The 20,178-nt window shown below is 44.0% G+C and overlaps 1 protein-coding gene across 1 annotated transcript; it reads left to right on the top strand.

Moving 5' to 3' along the window:
• The first annotated feature begins 3,517 nt into the window (after positions 1-3,517).
• On the top strand, positions 3,518-15,086 carry SLC51B (solute carrier family 51 subunit beta). Its single transcript, XM_033920830.1, has 5 exons — positions 3,518-4,180; positions 9,281-9,382; positions 11,732-11,881; positions 11,970-12,060; positions 14,129-15,086. The coding sequence occupies exons 2-5, from the start codon at positions 9,328-9,330 to the stop codon at positions 14,325-14,327; spliced, it is 495 nt and encodes a 164-aa protein (XP_033776721.1). The 5' UTR covers positions 3,518-4,180; positions 9,281-9,327; the 3' UTR covers positions 14,328-15,086.
• Positions 15,087-20,178: the final 5,092 nt, after the last annotated feature.

Below are 20,178 nucleotides of genomic sequence, written 5' to 3'. Positions count from 1 at the left end.
ATTCCCACTGCAGCTCTTTGTGACTCTGGGCAAGTCATGTAATCCTCCATTGCCCCGGGTACAAAATAAGTACAGTAAAGCCTTGGTTTGCGAGAATAATTCATTCCAAAAACATGTTTGTAATCCAAAACACTCATATATCAAAACAAATTTCCCCATAAGAAATAATGGAAACTCCACACCCAAAAACTTTAATACAAAGTACTTGTATTTCAAAACTTTGCTTGTTTAGAACAGTCACTATACTCCTGCAGCGTCAGAGAGAGAAGAACCATCGGCTCAACTGTGATGATGTGGCGCGTGTATACTATACGTACTTGTATTGCAAGACCTTGCTAATTTAGAACAGTCACTACACTCCTGCAGCGTCAGAGAGAGAAGAACCATCGGCTCAACTGTGATGATGTGACGCGTGTATACTATACGTACTTGTATTGCAAGACCTCGCTCATTTAGAACAGTCACTACACTCCTGCAGCGTCAGAGAGAGAAGAACCATCGGCTCAACTGTGATGACGTGACGTGTGTATACTATACGTACTTGTATTGCAAGACCTCGCTCATTTAGAACAGTCACTACACTCCTGCAGTGGCAGAGAGAGAAGAACCATCGGCTCAGTTGTGATACTTGTATTGGAAGACATTGCTTGTATATCAAGTTAAAATTTAATCAAATGTCTTGCTTGTCTTGCAATCCAAGGTTTTACTGCACCTGTATATAATATGTAAACCATTTTGGTTGTAACCACAGAAAGGATGAATATCAGATCCCACCCCCTTTCCCTTTTAAGAGGTATTTGGAATGTATGTCAAAATTTTGGATTTCCTGCTACATTTTGGACACAGCAGGAAAGCTGACTTAAGTGACTTTGTGACAGAAAAGGAATTATAAAGAAATTTGACAAAAACACATTGAACGATCACAACATATGGGAGAGCTATGTTTCACGTCTGTTCAGCTAAGCAGAAAAAAAGACAAAACTGATGAGGCTGCTGCAGGAAGTGACAGACATGCTTAGAACTTTTCAGTATGTGGGTGACATTACCCATTTGTACATCTGATTCAGTTCTCTTTTAAATGCCTTTGCTGTGAAAAGTAACTTCCCAGGGTCATACAGAGAAGAGAGCCAGCTGAGAAACAGAACATCGGTGTTAAAGGGCTTTGAACTCATACCCCAGGTTTCTTGCATTTAATTTCAGTGTTCTTAATGAGCTAATTACTATTCCTCATCTCATCTTTGAATCATAGGACTTCTGTAGTTTCACTGCTACCATGTCTTTAATGTGTGTGAAGCTTAACACGATTTGTCTGACAGATGAAAAACAGCTGCAATGTTTCTTTATTTGGAGATGCCTGAAAATGCATTTGTGTGAAGGAATCTCATAATACTTCTGCAGACCAGATAGTGTTTGGGGGAATTGCACTTGAACAGAAAGAAAACAGGCTGGTTACAGTGTAGCTGAAGTGCTGAGATCAAAGACAATGAAAGAATCAAAAGGCAGTTTGTAGGGATGATGAACAAGGCTAAATGCCAGAGTCAGCAGGCTACTCATTCCTGTCCTAGAAGTTTTAACAGCAGAATCAAAAAAGTGAGCAGCCTGAACCTGCCCTGTGCTTTAAAGACATAAGAACATAAGATTTGCCGCTGCTGGGTCAGACCAGTGGTCCATCATGCCCAGCAGTTCACTCTTGCGGAGGCCCTTAGGTCAAAAAACAGTGCCCTATTTGAGTCCAGGATACAAAAAAAATCACCACAGTAGATCAGAATAGAGGTCCAAAACTCCAATGCAAAGTTTATTCGCCTCATAAAATCATAAATACATAAAATCTGGTAACCCTACTTCTAGACATTGGTGGAATGAGGCTTTATGATGTCACAACCAGCTTCTACATCTAATTATCATCTAATGAAGTATATTAATTTTTTTAATTTAAGTAGTATTAAGAGCAGTATTAAAAGCGCACAGATACTAATTTGCCTAGTTTTGGTTATATCACATAAACATGCGCAAAAAGTACCCCCGGGAGGGTAGGATATGGAGGGGTTAAATTCTCATAATTCATTCTATCAAAATGGTCCTATTTTCAGGCACATATCCTTATGTTTGAGGGGGTAATCCGGCTATAGCGATGGGAAAAGAGGTATAAATTAGTGTTAATATTAAAACTAGTGGTAGGAAATTTTTTCAAACGAGGTGTATTAATTGGTCATAGCGAAATCGGGGGTATGATGCACGAACTCATAAGAATAAAGATGATAAAAATAGTGTTTTTATTATAAGATTAATAGTAATATAGTGTATGTTAAGGGTTGAGGGTGCCAGGAAAAGTACAGCAGATAAGGTATTTATTATTAAAATATTAGAGTATTCGGCTAGAAAAAATAAGGCAAATGGTCCACTGGCGTATTCTACATTGAAACCAGAGACTAGTTCAGATTCTCCTTCTGTTAAATCAAAAGGTGCACGGTTAGTTTCTGCTAATGTAGAAATATATCATATTGTTGCTATAGGTCAAGTAGGGATAATAAGTCATATTTCTTCTTGAGTATAAATAAAATTATATAGTGTAAATGAACCTGATAGAAGAATAGTAGATAAGAGGATAAGGCCGAGTTGCTACTCTTTGGGTTTCTGCCAGGTACTTGGGAACTGGGTTGGCTCTATTGGAAACAGGATACTGGGCTTGATGGATCTTCGGTCTGTCCCAGAATGTTAATTCTTATGTGAGCTAAGTATAGGACAATCAAGCCATTGTGACATCACTGAAGAGTTTAGCTCTTGGGCATTGGTGGAATGAGGCTTTATGACATCACAATCTCAGCTCTGGAATGTTGCTACTTTTTGGGTTTCTGCCAAGTACTTGTGACCTAGGTTGGCTACTGCTGGAAACAGGATACTGGGCTTGATGGACCTTCAGTCTGTCCCAGTATGGCAATTCTTAAGTTCTTAAGGGGTGGTACAAGGCCCTCTTCTCCTCCCCAATTCCAGCCTGATTCCTTCTCTTCTGTACCATTTCATAGTCCAGCATCACCTTCCATCTCCACTCTCCCCATGGTGTCCAGCATCTCTCTCCTCTATGTTCTCCATCTTTCTCCTTCCCATCGCCAACATCCATCGTCAACATGTATAGAAGACTGATTCCAGCCAGTGCAGGGCTTTTAGCATTGTGCTAGGTACCATGAACCTTCTATAATACCGACTGCTTCAATGGCACTGGTGCTGCCCTAAGTGGACATGTGGTCTTCCTAGTAGACAGGTCAGCTCTGATGATGTCCTATATGGATGCCCCATCCCAGGCCTCTAGCACTGATCTTCAGCATTAGCTGGCCACATTTTGCCAGAGTGTTCTAATTCTAGGCTACTCAGTTTTTAGCCAAAAATCCAGTCCACTAGATTCACTGAATTTTCCAGTTACAGTAGATATGTAGTATTGCTTTAAAACAATTGGCCTATGATCACTTAGTGTAATGTGATATTGAAGCAGGCGGGACTAAACCTTGTAACCACACAATTTTCATAGCTGTGGAATGTAACTGTTGGATTAAAGTGGTCTGAACTTTGTTTCTCGTTTGTCCAGGAATTAAAAGTTATTCATGGCTTTCTTTCACTTTTCTCAATAAAGATCTTTTAAATAGCTTACTTATGACTCACGTGGTGATAATCCTGCTGTGAAAGCAAGGCAAGTGATCACAGTTACATTAAGATCAGCCAGTAACTGATGCTTCTCACCTCATCCGACAGCAAAGTGTTGACTGAATTGGATTGTGGCTCATTTTACTGCAAATTTCATGGCCCGCAGGGCTTTGTCCATGACTTTTTCATTGAGGTTGGTCCACTGACAATGTTTGAAATACAGCTAAGACCAGGTCAGGGCTCGAGCAGTGTGGGTAAAAGTCCGAGAGTTCAGCCACTCTGGCAGAGTTCACTCACCTTGGGGCTAAGTGAAGGGGTGTGTTTATGAACCAAAGAAGCTAGCGAGGGTATGTTGATCTAAACCTTCAACACGTGAACTTTGAGGAGCAAATCAGATCTTATTTCTGGAAACTGAAATTTCTGAGAAAACACTCCAGCAGATATTTCACAGCAAGCAGCAGGCTGGACACCGCTGATCAATTCAGGAGGAGGAAACAGGGATCTCCTGCTTCAGTCAGATCGGCTGTCCAAGCTGCCCCATACGGTGAGTTTATTCATTTGAATTGATAATGAGTAAGATTGTTGAGCAGATGAACCATTCAGGTCATATCCTATGCTACTGTGTTATGATTTATTAGTGTTAGTTAATATGGCATTTTGCTCTCTGATTGCGTTAGTAATCAACCATAAATATCATAAACGTACTTATCTTTTCAAGCTGAAATTCTGAGAATTTCAACTTGAAAAGATAAGTGCCTACTTTTTGGGCTAATAAAAAGAAAAGGTAAAAGAAAATCTGACCATGTAACACCATTATTAAAGAACGCACATTGGCTTCCTATCAACCACAGAATAACTTATAAACAAGCGCTCATTACATTCAAAGTTCTACAATTAAGCACGCCGCTATTCCTAGACCGAGTTATTATTCCGTATTCTCCTTTCCGCTCCTTACGATCCGAGGATAAAAATCTACTTAATGTTCCATCCCTACGAATCATAAACACTAGTCGTACTTACTACCCGCTCAGGTAAGAGAAGAAAAGAACCTCGAAAAATTCAAATCAAAACTAAAAAGTTTCCTATATAGAGACGCTATTAATTAATGAGTTAGCCTCTTAAACCAAGTTACTAATCCCAATTGAAGTAGGCAAGTACTGATCTAATATAACATAACTCCTATTGTTTTATCCTTATTTATTCTCTTTCCCATATCAAATTGTAGTTCTTCCCTGACTTCCCTACGAAGTGCACGTCTATATTGTATGCCCTCCTTATTTGAAAATTATTTATTGTCCATCGCTTTGTAATCTTTGAAAAAAAGCAATTTTATCAAATACAACATAAACTTGAAGAAAAGATAATAATAAGTATTTATAATAAAACATATAAAAGAAAAAAATATATTAAAGAAAAGAGGATCGATGAAGATTTAAGCGGTACTTCTAAAAATCACTGAAGGATTCCTGCGCTTGATTCCGAAGATCCTGAATAGTGATAAATTAATAAAAATTGAGAAAGTTTCGTAGGATTGCATACGTTTATGATATTTATGACTATTAGTGGTCATTACCTGGGGGGGTGATATGCGAAGAGCTGGTGTTGAGAGGATGAAAAAAAGGATTTAAATCGCTCCTCTAGTCGCTGAGGCAGTGGAAAATGGGCTGATGTCTAGCTTCCCTCCCACTGCAAGGGGCCATGGTCCCCATTTCATAAAGAGAATGGGGCTCTACCCCAAAGAGGAGAGGGAAGGGGATTCAATCAGTGGTGCTCAAAGTTAGACACTGGGATGATCAATGATAAAGGGCACTCTGCACAGTATTACTTAATGCACATTTTGGCCCAGATTCTTTAAAAGACACCTAAATCAGTGGCCCAAGGTGCCTAACTTAATTATTTAATGAACGTAATTGGCACTATAAACTTAATTGGCTCACATAATTAGCTTAAATTAAAATTAATTGTTAGATAAGCCTACCAGAAAGTTGGTGTGGTTAAAGGTCGGCGTCATTGTCTGGGAACTTCTTGCGGTAGTGGCAGCATTCACAATTTGCTGCTCTGCAGTGTTGGGCCTTCCTTTCTGATGGGTTCTGTCTTCATGGAAATAAGAAGTAGGTGGGATCTGATGCTGGCAAGAGAAGCAAGCTGTGAAGGCTGTGCTGCCGATGGAGGGGTGACAAAGAGAGAAAGAGGGTGGGAGGGAGGGGAGGGAAGAAAGAAAGGAAATTCAAGGGGAAGGAAGGGCATGAGAGAGGGAAGGGAAGGAGACAGAGATGCCAGACCATTGGGTGGGGTGGGAAGGAAGGAAGGAAAGGAGGGAAAGATGCCAGAGCATAGGGGAGGGGATGGAGACAGAGAAAGATACAGAGGGGGTGAAGCTGGAATGAATCATGTACAAAGGAGCGAATGGGTACAGGATAGACAGGACATAGAAGAAGGAGGTTTTGGCCTCTGAAAGCTAATTAATAAATGGATTAGTCCAATAAAATGGTATTTTCTTATTTTCCATTCTTTGTGTCTATTTGTTAATTTGTAAAGTGGTCAGATTTTCAAATTGACATCTGCTATCTTTATAGTTTGCACACTGCCTGTGGACTAACAAATCTAACCAACTGAATCAAGTTATGTTTGCAGAATCCCCCGACTGGCTGAGAATTTGTCCTCATTATGAGTTCCGAGAGCAATTTTTCTGCCACATTTTTTTTACAACTTGGAGAATATCTTTCAATCTGTAGCCAATTATATGAAATTGCTGGTAATACAGAGCAGTGTTGTATGTGTGAAGGAGCCTTTGGAAAGACAGTTAGATGCCAGCAATCACTGAACAACGTGAACTTTGGTTATTTACAGAGAACGAAAGACTCATAGCCAAGACCTTGCAATTCACTGACCTTGGGACTAAAGCCAGCTCCAGCAGACAATCTGAGCCAGCCGAGCAAATTAGGGACTTTCAGGACCTGGAAAGATCAGACACAGCATCAGCTCGTCTCACATAGGATAAAGGAAGTTAGAAAACAGTGACACGGGCACAAATTTGTCCTCGTCCCCGTGGGATCTCAATATCCCTGTCCCGTCCCCGTGAGTTCTGTCCCTGTTCCATTCCAGCAAGCTCTGCCTTAACGGCACAAGCCTTGAGCACTTAGGATTTTAAAGTGTTCAAGGCTTGTGCAGATCAGGACAGAGCTTGCAGGAATGGAGCAGAGAGAGGGAGAGAGCTCGTGGGGACGGGTCGGGGATAGAGAGATCATTCTCTAGGGGACCTAATTCCAATCAGCCAGGGTATGCACGTAACTGACAGAATACTGTAAGTTATACACTACAGTACCGATTTAGGCCTGTGCATTGATATGGCATATGTAGCCAAGTAGCTCCAGATTCTTTATATCAGAGGGCCACATTTTGGATTTGTAGGTACTTGGAGGGCCGCAGAAAAAAAGTAGTTAATGTCTTATTAAAGAAATGATAATTTTGCATGAGGTAAAACTCTTTATAGTTTATAAATTTCTCCCCCCCCTTCTTTGCAGTGTCCTCCAGCTTCCCCTCTGGCCCCCCAGTCTTAGTTTCAGCTAATTACCACAGCATGTTCCCTCTGCTGCAGTCCCGCCCCTCCTGTGATGTCAGGGGCAGAGGGAATGTGCTGCTGAGGACGACGGCAGCCTGCAAGGATCGCTACAGGCAATCCTCTCTGCAGGCTGTGGTAATTATCTGAAGGTAAGAGCGGGAGGCCAGGGGGGAAGCCGGAGGATGCTGCAAAGAGCAGGTAGCACTAGTAGAGACCGCGGGCCGCAAAATAGTACCTGGTGGGCCGTGAGTTTGAGACCACTGCTTTACATGGTGCCAAAATTTGCATACCAGAATTTGGGTGCCCTCCTTAAAAGCACACACATATTAATTGGCTAACAAGCCAATTAGGGTGGAATTCAACAATGGTAACCACTAAAGATGCCCATTAGTGGATTGGATTTATTTCACTTGATATACCGCTTGTATTAAATGGTTTACAAAATTAAAAATTAAAAAAAATAATAAAATTGCGTTCTACTGCATCAATAGTTTATAAAAAAGTACTAATTAAAACAAAAATGTACATTTTCAATGAGTTTCATAGTATTGTTGGACTAAAAGAGACTTCAAATGTCTGCGAAATGCCTTTTATGACAAATCATCATATAAGTCACTTAACAATGAGTTCTAAGACGTAGGAGCAGGACGTGACTTCAGAGGGAGAGTCAAGGCCAGCACTGGCGAAGAGTTAAAGAAGTACAGGGGGAGGGAAAGCGCGCACACAGCGGGGAGGTGAGGAAGAAGCAGGGGCGAAGAAGTGGGCAGGCGGGGCACCCCCCTGGGTGCCTCCTACCCTCGCTACGCTACTCTACTAGCATGTAACTCAAAAGGGAACATGGCCGAGGGTCTTTTCAGGGCATTCTAAAACATTGCGCGTGTAGTTATTGGCCCATCAAACTTGAGCACCGGTATTCAGACCGGGCTTCGGCAGTTGTGGGAATCAGCGCTAGGTGCAATGCTGTAAAGCAGTGGTCTCAAACTTGAGGCCCGGGGGCCACATGCGGCCTACCAGGTACTATTTTGAGGCCCTCAGTATGTTCATCATACTCACAAAAGGAAAATAAAACAGTTTCTTGATCATATGTCTCTTTAGCTATAAATGACAATATTATTCTTAAGACTTGGCCAAAAGGAAAGATTTAGAAACTATAAAGAGTTTTACCTCATGCAAAATGGTCATTTCTTAAATAAGACATTAACTATTTTTTCTGAGGCCCTCCAAGGACCTACAAATCCAAAATGTGGCCCTGTAAAGGGTTTGAGTTGGAGACCACTGTTTTAAAGGGTTTGCACTCTCTATAGCAGTGTTCTTCAACCACTGGTCCATGGACCAGTGCCGGTCCACAGGGCCAGCATGTGCATCAGGCCCAAAACAGTGTTCTTCAACCGCCGGTCCACTGTGCGATCGATGCGGCATTATCTTCGAGCCAGCTCCCTCTTCCTAACTGATTCAGTGCACAAAGTCACGGGCAGTGGCTCCTACGGGCATCCTGCGCCTGAACCAGAAGCCTTCTCTCGGACATTGCAACGTCAGAGGGAAAGCTTCCAGATGAGGCACGAGACGTGCAAGGTGCAATTAGTACTATTATGGGGGCGGGGTCTGAGGTGGAGATTGGGTAGAGATGGGCGGGGCGGGGCCCACAACTTAGCCCTGTGTTCTTCAACCGCCGGTCCACGGACCGATGCCGGTCCACAGAATAATTCTTTTATTTCTGCCGGTCCATAGGTGTAAAAAGGTTGAAAAACACTGCTCTATAGAGTCACAGTGGCACCTATTGGTTCCCCTGGGGGCTGATTTATGTTGGTATTCTGAGTGCCCAGATGCCATTCTAGAATTTGCGCTCAGTGCACTGTGTCTCAGCCCCTAACTGGCACTCAGCTATTTCCCCATTATTTCTTACTATATATGGCTCTCCCTGTATTTCTTTTCAGAACTGTAAATCATATGTTCTTCTATTTTTGTTGATTTGAAAAACTTAATAAATATACATTTTTTTAAAGAATGCAGTTCATGTCTGGGTGACTGCAGTCTAAAAATATTGTCATGACTTTGATTCTACTTTGAGGCCTCTGTCCACAGGGATCAACAAAGTCACTCTTTTTGAGAGACTTAATTCATATTTCGACATGCTGTCTACCAAAGTGACATTGATCTGCATAGCTGCTTGTACCCTGGTGCCAGGTAAGAGCGTCTGTTCACACGTCTATAAACATCAGTGAACTGTTTCAACTGTTGCCTTGCAGATTTGTTTCATGCTACAAGGCATACCCAGAGCTAGGGTTACCAGACGTCATGTCCGGGTTTTGAAAATCTTCCTGTAAAAATCGGGTCTGGAGGGAGCGTGTGATGTCATCGCGTTGCGTCCATGTATGTGTGGATGCCATCTGGGGGCGGGGGCTGGGGGGCCTGTGGGCGTTGCCATGGGTCCAGATTTTCCTTTGGAAAAATATAGTAACCCTACCCTGAGTTGGAAAGATTCGAGGACTGATTGGAAAGTAATGAGTCTGCCTCTGTTATTCTTTCCAAGAATTAAACGAGGCAGCGCTAGTTCTTGTGAAGCTCGCCCATTGACGTTTCTGAACCTGCAATTGGACTGCCGTAGTTTTCATTGTTGGGTCACGGCGTGAGGAAGAACTTTGTACCTTTCTTCATGGCAGACGAAGGAGACGTGTCTGTGAAAGTAGGCCAGAGGCTTGTGATTGAATTTGTGTTAAACTTGGAATGAAACGCTTGAAATGTTACGGCAAGCATACGGTGGTGAAACAGTTAGCCACAGCCACAGCACTTCTGCAAAACAGTCTACTGCGCGTCTTTGAAACACTGCAAGAAATTGTGAAGGATGTTACTTTGAAAAAGACAAATGTTCAGATCCTGTGGTGTCATCATTTTAAACATTTTTATAAGCGATATTGCTGAAGGGCTGAATGGTAAGATTTGCCTCTTTGCGGATAATACCAAAATCTACAATAGAATAGACACCACAGATGGTGTGGATAACATGAGGAAGGTCTGACGAATGGTCTGAAATTTGGCAGCTAAGATTTAATGCTAAGAAATGCATGGGCTACAAAAACCCAAAGGGGGTGAAGAGCTTATGTGCACAAAAGAAGAGCAGGACTTGGGTGTGATTGTATAAAAATCTGATAAAACACTTATAACAAATTTCTAAGCGATTTACATGAATAAAAATAGGCATCTAGAGACAAACGTAAACCATGGCTAACTTGAATCTAGAGAAAAGGGCAGAACTTCAATAGGATTAAAAAAGAACAGATATGGGGAAAACATCTGGGAAGGGATAAGAACTGCCTAAAATAAGGCTGTATGTGATGATCTTAAGGTGAAAGGTGCAGAGGGAGATGGAAAAAGGAGGTATTGATGCCTCTGTATAAGACTCTGGTGAGATCTTATTTAGAATATTGTGGACAATTCTGGAGGCCGCACCTTCAAAAAGATTTTAAAAGGATGGAGTCGGTCCAGAGGAAGGCTACTAAAATGGTACGTGGTCTTTGTCATAAGGCGCATGGGGACAGACTTAAAGACTTTAAATACCTAAGTTGCGTAAATGCGCATGAGTCGAGTCCCATTTGAAATGAAGCTCTGGAATGAGAGGGCCTAGGATGAAGTTAAGAGGTGACAGGCTCCGGAGTAATCTAAGGAAATACTTTTTTACAGAAAGGGTGGCAAATGCATGGACTGTGTCTGATTTCAAGAAATCCTGGGATAGGCACATGGGATCTCTTAGAGTGAGGGAGAGCTAATGGTTACTACAGATGGACAGACTGGATGGGCCATTTGGCCTTCATCTGCCATCAGGTTTCTATGCTCTATGTTTCTATCATTACTTTTCAATCAGCCCTTGTACATTGAAGAGATGGTGCCTACTCAGAAGAGCTTACAGTCTAGTCAAGATATGCAGATAGGACAAGTAGGAAGATTCAGAAATGTATTTGTTAAGTTTATTTATGCATCTAGAGACACCCAATGCAGACATAGAAACATAGAAACTGACGGCAGAAAAGGGCCACGGCCCATCTAGTCTGCCCACACCAATGACCCATTGGTGTTTGCATATTCCCTCATAATTTGTCACCGTGTCATTCTCTAGTCCGTAATACTCCTGCTGTTAGAGCTGAAGGTCACTGAGTCTAGTCATGGCCTACTCCCTCATAACCAGAAAAGAGGAAGAATTCTTGCCTCGGAAAAGTGAAAATGCAAACAGAAGAGGCAAGCGAGATGTTTGAAATCAATCAACAGTTACATTTATTAAACGGACCGATAAGTCCAGCCGTGTCCCACAAGGGTCCCAACTTGGATCTGAGTTTCAGCAATGGAAATGCCATCTTCAGGGGACAATGTGACTTTTGCATAAAAACAAAACAAACGGTATGTGTTGGCGTCTTCACATCTTGCTTGCCTCTTCCCTCATAATTTGTCACCGTAATACTCCTGCTGTTAGAGCTGAAGGTCACTGAGTCTAGTCATGGTCTACTCCCTCATAACGCCTGTACGATATTTATGTCTCAACAGCACTGACCCAGGACACTAGAAATAGCTTTGAATCTACAGTGGATCCCGACAAAGGGTTGGATAGAGTTGTGGAGAACAATGTCGTTCCGGGTACAGATATGTCTGAGAAGCAGCTGCAGCATTATTTGTGGAAGTATCGCACACAGGACTGTAAGTAAGACCATAGTATAAGGCTGCTTCCAGTTTCATAGACCTTGTCATTAAGACTGACCCTCTGACGTGATGATTCTTTCTGTAGCTTCGGTCTGGAATTACACAATCCTTGCGCTTTCATTCGTGGGACTGTTCCTGGGGCTTCTTATTCTGGGAATGAACATCATGGCAAACAGGTAAGGCTTGGATTTGTATAACAAATGTGAACAGGCTGTAGAGGCAGCAACTAGAGTCAGTCATTAATGCTTCAGAACCCTGAGGGTCATTTTCAAAGCCGTTTAATTACTTTCTATGCTATTGACATTATCTCCATATAGGTCAACACTGAAGTTTGTATTAGCCATTTTCTTCTGATATTTTTGACAAGAATTGTAAGCCATATTGACCTTGAAAGGCTGAATGTGGGATACAGGTGTCATGTTGCTACTCTTTGGGTTTTTGCCAGGTACTTGTGATCTGGATTGGCCACCGGAAAGATGGAATACTGGTCTACATGGACCATTGGTCTGTTCTTAATAAAGTAAAGTGACATAAAGTGACATAAAGTGTTACAACACTTGCAACACATGCAGCTAAATTGGACCCCTCCATCACCAATCTACTGACAGCATCAACTGACCTCAAGGCTTTCCGCAAATAAATCAAGACCCTACTATTCAAGAAATTCACCCAAATGTCCTAATCCCTTCCTTTCCCCCTCTCTCCCCCTCTTAGAACCCACTCATCAAAATTGCTTTAGACCTTACGCCTTAATTGTAATTTGTATTTCTCTTCCTGGAAATGTCCAGTTAACGTTCTGATGTAATCCGCTTAGAACTGAAAGGTACAGGCGGAATATAAGCCAGTAATGTAATGTAATGTAACATAAAACGACCTGAGCAGATGTAGGCTCCAAGACATTCATGAGAAAGGCAATTCTATAAAGCAGTGCCTATTTTAGGTGCCAAGAAGGTGCTCATCAAGGCATCTGCTTGATATAAGAGATGTGCATGGTAATTATGTTATTGTATGCATGAGTCCTGCGCAGACTCCATCCATGTGTATGCCTACCTTTACAGTACACACTATGTCAGATATTTAAAGAACAGCACTCATGTGCCACTATTTGAATCATTTACACACACAATCAGCTTGTGAATGTTGTTCCAATTTTTAAAGAACTATACCCTCGGTTGTAATTCTATAATGGGTCATCTGGTAGGCGCTAACTTTCCTTTATAGAATAAATACTAGCTTAACCGCAAAAATACATAGACCCAATATTCAGCTGGCAACGATCAGTGTTTTGCTGACTGTCTCCAGCGCCAAGCCTAAAAACTCAATGCAGGCATCAACACTGAATTGCTGGGTTTGCGGAGCCGGCTGACACACAGCCAGTTAATTGTGATATCCATCACTTAACCAGCTATGGATTACCACAAAAAGTTAGGACTGGCTTTTCTCAGATCCTATTTATGTGGTTAACCTGGCTGGTTAAGTGTTGAATATTGGCACTTAATGGACCATGTGCCAACTCCACCCCCTAATATCTAGTTTTGAGTTCGGTGCTAACTGTTTATTTTCCGAAAGTGCCGCTAAAAATGAGCAGTTGCCCCTGAACTGGCGATTTAACCAGCAAGGAACCATTGCTTTGAATATCAACCTCTACATATATAAGTTAGATGGGAGGACAAGGTGGGGAAAGCAGGTTTCAGATAGAGACGTCTACGTGCATTAACCTGTTATGATAGTCACCTTCCAAAATTGGAAGCATCTCTACTGGGCAGGTCATGTGGGCCCATGTGGTGTTTCTCTGCCATCACCTGCGATGCTGTTATATAATGCAATTTGGCTCCTCTGAAATTGCCCCTCCCTTATGACAACTCATGGAAATCCTCTGATGGCTTTTAATAGACTGTAGGGATTTTAATGGAGCACCCACTGATTTTGGCAAACCCTACATGGGTTCAGAGGAGATTGATTTATTTAAGTATTTATATACCACTTATAGCCTAAGTGGTTTACATTCAGGCACTCAATCATTTTTCCCTCTCTGCCTGGTGGGCTCACACTCTACCTAATGTACCCTGAGCAATGGGGGATTAAGTGACTTGCCCAGGGTCACAAGGAGCTGCATGGGATTTGAACCCACAACCTCAGGGTAGCTCTCCAGAAAAGGGAACATTGTCGAGAGAGGATGAGGGACAGTAATGTGTTTTAGTTTTCATATGTGCTGAGTCCATGAGTTTTGTGTGCTCTTCCTAGAAATCAAAAGATCGTGCACAGATATAAGACCGAACTGGAGCCAGACAACAAACAAGCCATTCTCATACTGAAGGATGACAACTCTTTAAAACAAGACCCATTCTCAGATGCAGGGCAAACCCAGGGAAAAATTACTGTCCAGTGGAAGGATGGACATGTTACACCCCTGTACACGGATACGCCGGAGGAAACTGTATAATTAAATCTGACCGAATGATGTCCATAACAAAATCCCATTTCTACGCAGCCGTACGTAAGATCTCCTGCTGTAATGAATATTGTTACATTTGCTTCTAACGATAAGACTTAATTCCATTCTTCTGATGTGGTGTTCTCTAAACTGTTAACAGAGTGGCACACTCCATCAGTTCCGTGGCGTCGTGAAGTCATCAGCCACTGGCTCTGGCTTTGCAGATAGCGGGCTGAGAGTGTAGACAGTTAGAAATCCAGACTGAGCATCCGCCAGACAGTCCTCCCCTGCAACCAGCTCACGAAGCTGAGTGCCTGGCATGCTCACCCTCTGTACCAGCAGGGAAATGAGAGTCAGGCTTCCGCATGGCAGGTCCTCAGTGGTTGCTGATAACACATTCACGACCGCTGGTGGGGTGTCGAGACAGCACTCAGGACCACCGTATCTTGATCTGACCTGTGGTTTCCTGCGCCTGCGCATACTGATACTGGAAGCTAACTGGAACTTTTTCTCATACATCTGATGTCTGTGGGATGTGACTGCACCACTTGCTTCAAGACAAACCTTTACTATAGACCGGGCCTGATTTTCCCATGCCTAGGAGCTCTGATGCATCTTTTCTCCCTTTTAATACTCTGAAACTCACAATACCAGCTTGCCACTGTACCTACTTTGACCAGGCCTTTCCCCTTAGAGGCAGATCATAAGAAAAGGCGTGATGAACAGGTCCTGTCAGTTTGGTTGCTAAATAAATGTTTAAAAAATGAAAGTTGAGTCCCTTTTTTCACTGCACGTTGTACTGTTTAAACCGAAACACTGCAGAAGGGTGTTTGGCACTTTTGCACTGAGATCTCTCGTTTCAAGCCTGCCAACCACACAGAAATACAACCAACTCCTGGCTCATGATTAAATGATTACTCAAAGGTCATTCAATATGTACGAGGGGGTCGCTGAAGAGTTCTCAGCCCAAATGAAGACAGGTTGTTCACCCTCTCCAAATTAGGGAGAACGAGAGGGCACTGTCCAAAATTGAAAGGGGATAGATTCCATATGAACATAAGGAAGTTATTGGAACACTCTTCTGGAGGCTGTTATAGGGGAAAACACCCTCCAGGGATTCAAGACAAAGTTAGACAAGTTCCTGCTGAACCAGAACGTATGCAGGTAAGGCTAGTCTCAGTTAGGGCACTGGTCTTTGATCAGAGGGCCGCTGCATGAGCAGACTGCTAGACACGATGGACCACTGGTTTGACCCATCAGCGGCAATTCTTATGTTCAACCATCTATACACGTAGTCCAGTGATTTTCCACTTTTTTCCCAGCGGAATGAAAAAAGTGGAAATTTGTTGGCCTAAAGTGTACTGTATAGCCCTCGATAGAGACTGACCCAACTTTGTTGGTTGGGCTGAGAACGTTTCAGCGGCCCCTCGTATTTGGCCAGTGACAATTAGCGTGCAAACTTCCAACGGCTAAATTGGACCTGGATTTTCAATGCTGCGCCATGTGTGGGTGCTGACATTGAATGTTTGGGTCAGGAGGGCGATAGGTCCACCCCTTCTGTACTTGTTGCTGCGGGGGGGGGGGGGGTTCATTGGGAGTCAAGATTCTGTTTCATTGTTGATATTATTGTATTGTTAATCAGTGGCATAATGAGGGTGAGAAGTGCCCCTCCCCTGCCCCCATCTCCACCCCCATCACCCTGCCGCATGCACGCCCCCTTCCCTTCCCCTGCACCTCTGGTTGTTCACCGCCATGAGCAACAAGAACTTCAACCTGCCCTCGCGACCCCGTCGTCTCTCCCATTGACATCACTTCCTGGGCACGGCACCCGGAAGTGACGTCAGCAGGAGAGATGACACAGCCACAAGGAGCACGTTAAAGTTGTTACTCACTAGAGGTATGGGGGAAGGGAAGGGGCATGTGCATGGTGAGTGGTACGCCACTGTTAACTGCTCTGAGTGACTAGGAGTATAGCCAGAGTGAAACACTTTCTCTTGGACTCTTCCTCATCATAGGACCAACTGTTCCCCTTTTCCACCCTGCTTTGATAAATGATGGAATCTCTCATGTCTCCTATCAGCTCTCAGCTAAACTAAACTAAACCTCGGAACGGTTTACAGGTAATTCAATAAATGAGGGAAGGACATTATAAGAAATTAGAGGTTATGAAGAGGATAGCTAGCTTTACATTTTCAATAGATAGCTTTACGTTTTGGAGAAAAGCCAGGTTTTCAGATGCTTTTGGAATAATTGGAATGAGCCTAGGTTCCGCAGCGGGGCAGGGAGGTTGTTCCAAAGAAAAGGGATTTCCCTAATTTACCTGCATACATGATGCCTTTTAACGAGGGGAAAGATAGTTTGAGTATGTGGGCGGATCTGGTAGTGTCAGGTCTCGAAGAATTCCAGGATAGTGGAATTAGGGGAGGAAGAATGTAAGATCTTGAATATTAGGCAGGTACATTTAAAGTGAATCCTAGAAATCACCGGAAGCCATGATCTCAGCTGTTTCGTCTCCAGGCGGAGGAGCCCTGTCTTCATAAGGAGAGGGTTACTATATGGCTCCAGAAAAAGGAGACATCCGGCTTTTACTTCCACTGAAAGCAAAACCCAGATGTCTCAATTCCTGCTAACCCTACATAATAAACCTGTTCCGCAGCTGCTTTTCTACTTCTGCCAGATCTGTGTTAGAAGCCGATAAATTTTGTAGGATCCGCTAAAAGACAGCGGTTTGCGTTACGCCACATTTTCCTTTAGTTTAATTAGACCAACCTAATTGTTTTTGCACCTGTAAAGCTAAAGCTGCTCCTCAGTAAGATCCCAGGCAACAACCCTAGCAGTGAGAGCTGCCCGGGGCTGTGGCGCCCTTCCCCCGCCCCACCTCCACAAGCTCCTTCCCCACCCCCTCCTGCCGCACATGCACCACTGCCCTTCCCATGTACCTCTGCAATGTTCCTGGTGTGAGCAGCAACTCCCAAGCTGTTGTCGCGACAGCATTGGCTTTCCCTCTGATGTCACTTCTTAGGTGCGGGTTCAGGAAGTAATGAAAGAGGAACAGGCAACGTTTGCACAACAGCAGCTTGGGGTTTGCTGCTCACACCAGAAACATTACAGAGGTACGGAGAAGGGAAGTGGGAGGGGCCTCCCTATGAGAGGGGCTTTAGTCACCTGGGCCAATCAGGACCTTAGACCCCCCCCTTCCCGATGCATCCTGGGATGCACTGGGAATGGGGTTTAAGACTCATTGGTTTAAAAACTGAAGGTCCCTCCCATAGGAGGGGATTAAGGTATCTGAACCAATTGGAGTCTTAGGCCCCTCCCAGTTCATCCCAGGATGCACTGAGGGAAAGACCCATTTTGAAGAGGCGGGCCTGCTGACAGGAGGGTGTGGGCATCCCTCTTCCCAGATTTCTACAACAAAGTACAAGGGGAGAGGGTTTGGAGGGGTGTGCTTGAACTTGGGGGGTTCTGACCTGACTCCCCCCAGACCACAAGGGCCTTCTCTTGGGGATTTGTTGGGATGGTGGGAGGGGTTAGAAGAGGGGGCCTTGGTGTTGGGGGGGGGGGGTCCAAGTTTTGGGCAGTCAGGGATGTGGGGGAGGTCCAGGTGGCTAAGGCAGGAGGGAGAGGGCCATCATCGGGAGAGGGTTGGTGTGTGTGTGTGTGGGGGGGGGGGCTGGGTGACTGAGGCAGGAAGGAGTGGGCATCCTTCCTGCCTCTTTTTTTTTTTTGGAGGGGGGGCTGTCAGGTGGGGCCGGCTGTCATTGGGGGCAGCACATCTGTGCTATAAAAAAAGAAAAAAAAGTCTTTCTGCCCCGAATAACTGAGCGGCAGGAGGCTACTTCGGGGCTTCCCCTGCCAGCTCTGTGCATGTGTGAAAGCTGCTTTTCTCATGACTGATGGGATGGGATTATGGCTGACCTTCATGAAACTAATTTGCATGCAGAGTTGGTTGAACATCGATGGTTGTTTTAAAATCGGACAATTAATGAGCCCATACGGTCTTAACGATTTTTGATGTATCCGGGCCTCAATCATTATGCAATGGTGACACCTAGTGGCAAGATTTAGGGATCAGGGTTGCTGCTCTGCAGGTGTCCTTCAGTCAAGGAGGATTGTTGTAACGACTGGTCTAGCTGAGTTCAGAGGAAAGGCAAAATAAGGAACTAACTCCGAGTCATGGGCAGAAGAAGGATTAGGGTGCTGGATCTCCACTTTGCTTTCCAACTGAGCAGAAATTTCTGAGTAAAAAAATGCAAACGGGATACTAAGTTGCTAATGAGGGCCTTTTATATAATGTATGTTGAAATATTTCCAAATTGGGGCTATTTCCCATCCCTAAGGGTGGGTAGTTTTTTTAAAATATCAAGAACAATAAACTATGCATGAGAAGATGCCTCTTTATTCAGAGGAAATCTGTTTTTCTGCTGCAGGGCATTAAGCTTTGGACAGATGAGAGGAGCTGAGATCCTGAACGTAGCCAAAAATATACTTATTTTATGTAGTACCAATTGTTCTTAATTAGCTGCTTTAGAGAAAAAGATTCCGGGAACATTTGCCAGGATTTCAACAGGAAACGAGTTCATTGAGGAAAAATAACTGGAGAATTTGACAGGCTCGAGATTGGCTGCTCACCACTAGAGTTGCCAGATTTTGCTATTGTAAAATGCGGCCCCCAGGCCCACCCAGCGCCACCCGCCATGCCCCAGTCTTGCCCCCTCAACCTGTTCTCGTGCTCACAGCCACGTCGGGAGGGCATCTGCGATTGTGCAGGTATTACACAATGACATCATACACACATGTGATATCACCACGTTGCATCCATGCACAGATGCGGTCCCGAGCTGGAAGCTTTTCAAAACCTGGACAAAGTACCAGGTATTAAAAAGCCATCCAGACATATCCGGGTAAATCTGGACGTCTGGTAACCCTACCCACCACACTCCTCTAGTTCTGTCAGTGCTTCCTTTAGGCGAACCTGGCGGTTGCCTAGGGTGCTGAAAGTCTGGGGGTGGGCAGCCAGAAAATTTGTAGGCCTTTTTATGCATTCCTGAACAAACGTCACCAAGAGTGTGCATTCTGCTTAACTGGTTCACAGGGCACTCTGTTATCAGTAAATGGCATTTGCCACAAAAACAGGCCACCCCTAGTGAGTGGCAGGAAGTGCTGATTGCTCTTCTGTACAGATCACGATCCCAGAGCCAGAAGCTCACACTCGACTGGGCCTGCCTCTGCCAGCCACAAGGCCTGAGCAGTCAGGAAAGGCGTTGGGTTAAAGCCAAGCCTTAGCCACCACAGAATAAGAGGGAGCGGGGGGGGGGGGGGGGGGCACAAGATTAAAGGTTTTCTCAGAGCAGCTAATATCCTTGCAGAGGCCCTGGATCTTCTGTCTGCAGAGACAGAGCTAGTGCGCCTTCAGCTCCAGCTTTCACATGATGAATTTTCCTCACAATTTGATGAGGCTTTCACCATCCTAAAATGGGAGTAACAGCATGAGCTAAAGTTAGCAAACTTCCACTCTAATCCCCTGTAAATTCCTAAAGCAAGGAGCTGGGTTAGAGCTTAATCCTGTATTTGTTTTAACAAATAACTCTGGAAGTTCTAAAATCTTCGTTAAAATCCTGTGAGTCGCTGTAGTCAGCTGTGTAGTAAGGTGGGCATACCATCCCTGGCACCATCTTGGTGGGGATGCCTGCACCTCTCGGCCCCTCACACCCTCCCTCACTTTCCCACCCCTCCCCTGTCCTTTTTTGAATCATCACCAGCTCAAGCAACTACTCTGGCCCGGCTTCCTCTGAAATTACTTCCGGGTCGTGGGGCCAGGAAGTGATGTCAGAGGGAAAGCCAACGCCGGTTGGAGAAG

This window comes from Geotrypetes seraphini, chromosome 14 (genome assembly GCF_902459505.1).
Source record: "Geotrypetes seraphini chromosome 14, aGeoSer1.1, whole genome shotgun sequence".
Lineage (NCBI taxonomy): Eukaryota > Metazoa > Chordata > Amphibia > Gymnophiona > Dermophiidae > Geotrypetes > Geotrypetes seraphini.
The sequence above is the reverse complement of the archived record's forward strand: the minus strand, read 5'-3'. Positions and strand labels throughout refer to the sequence as shown.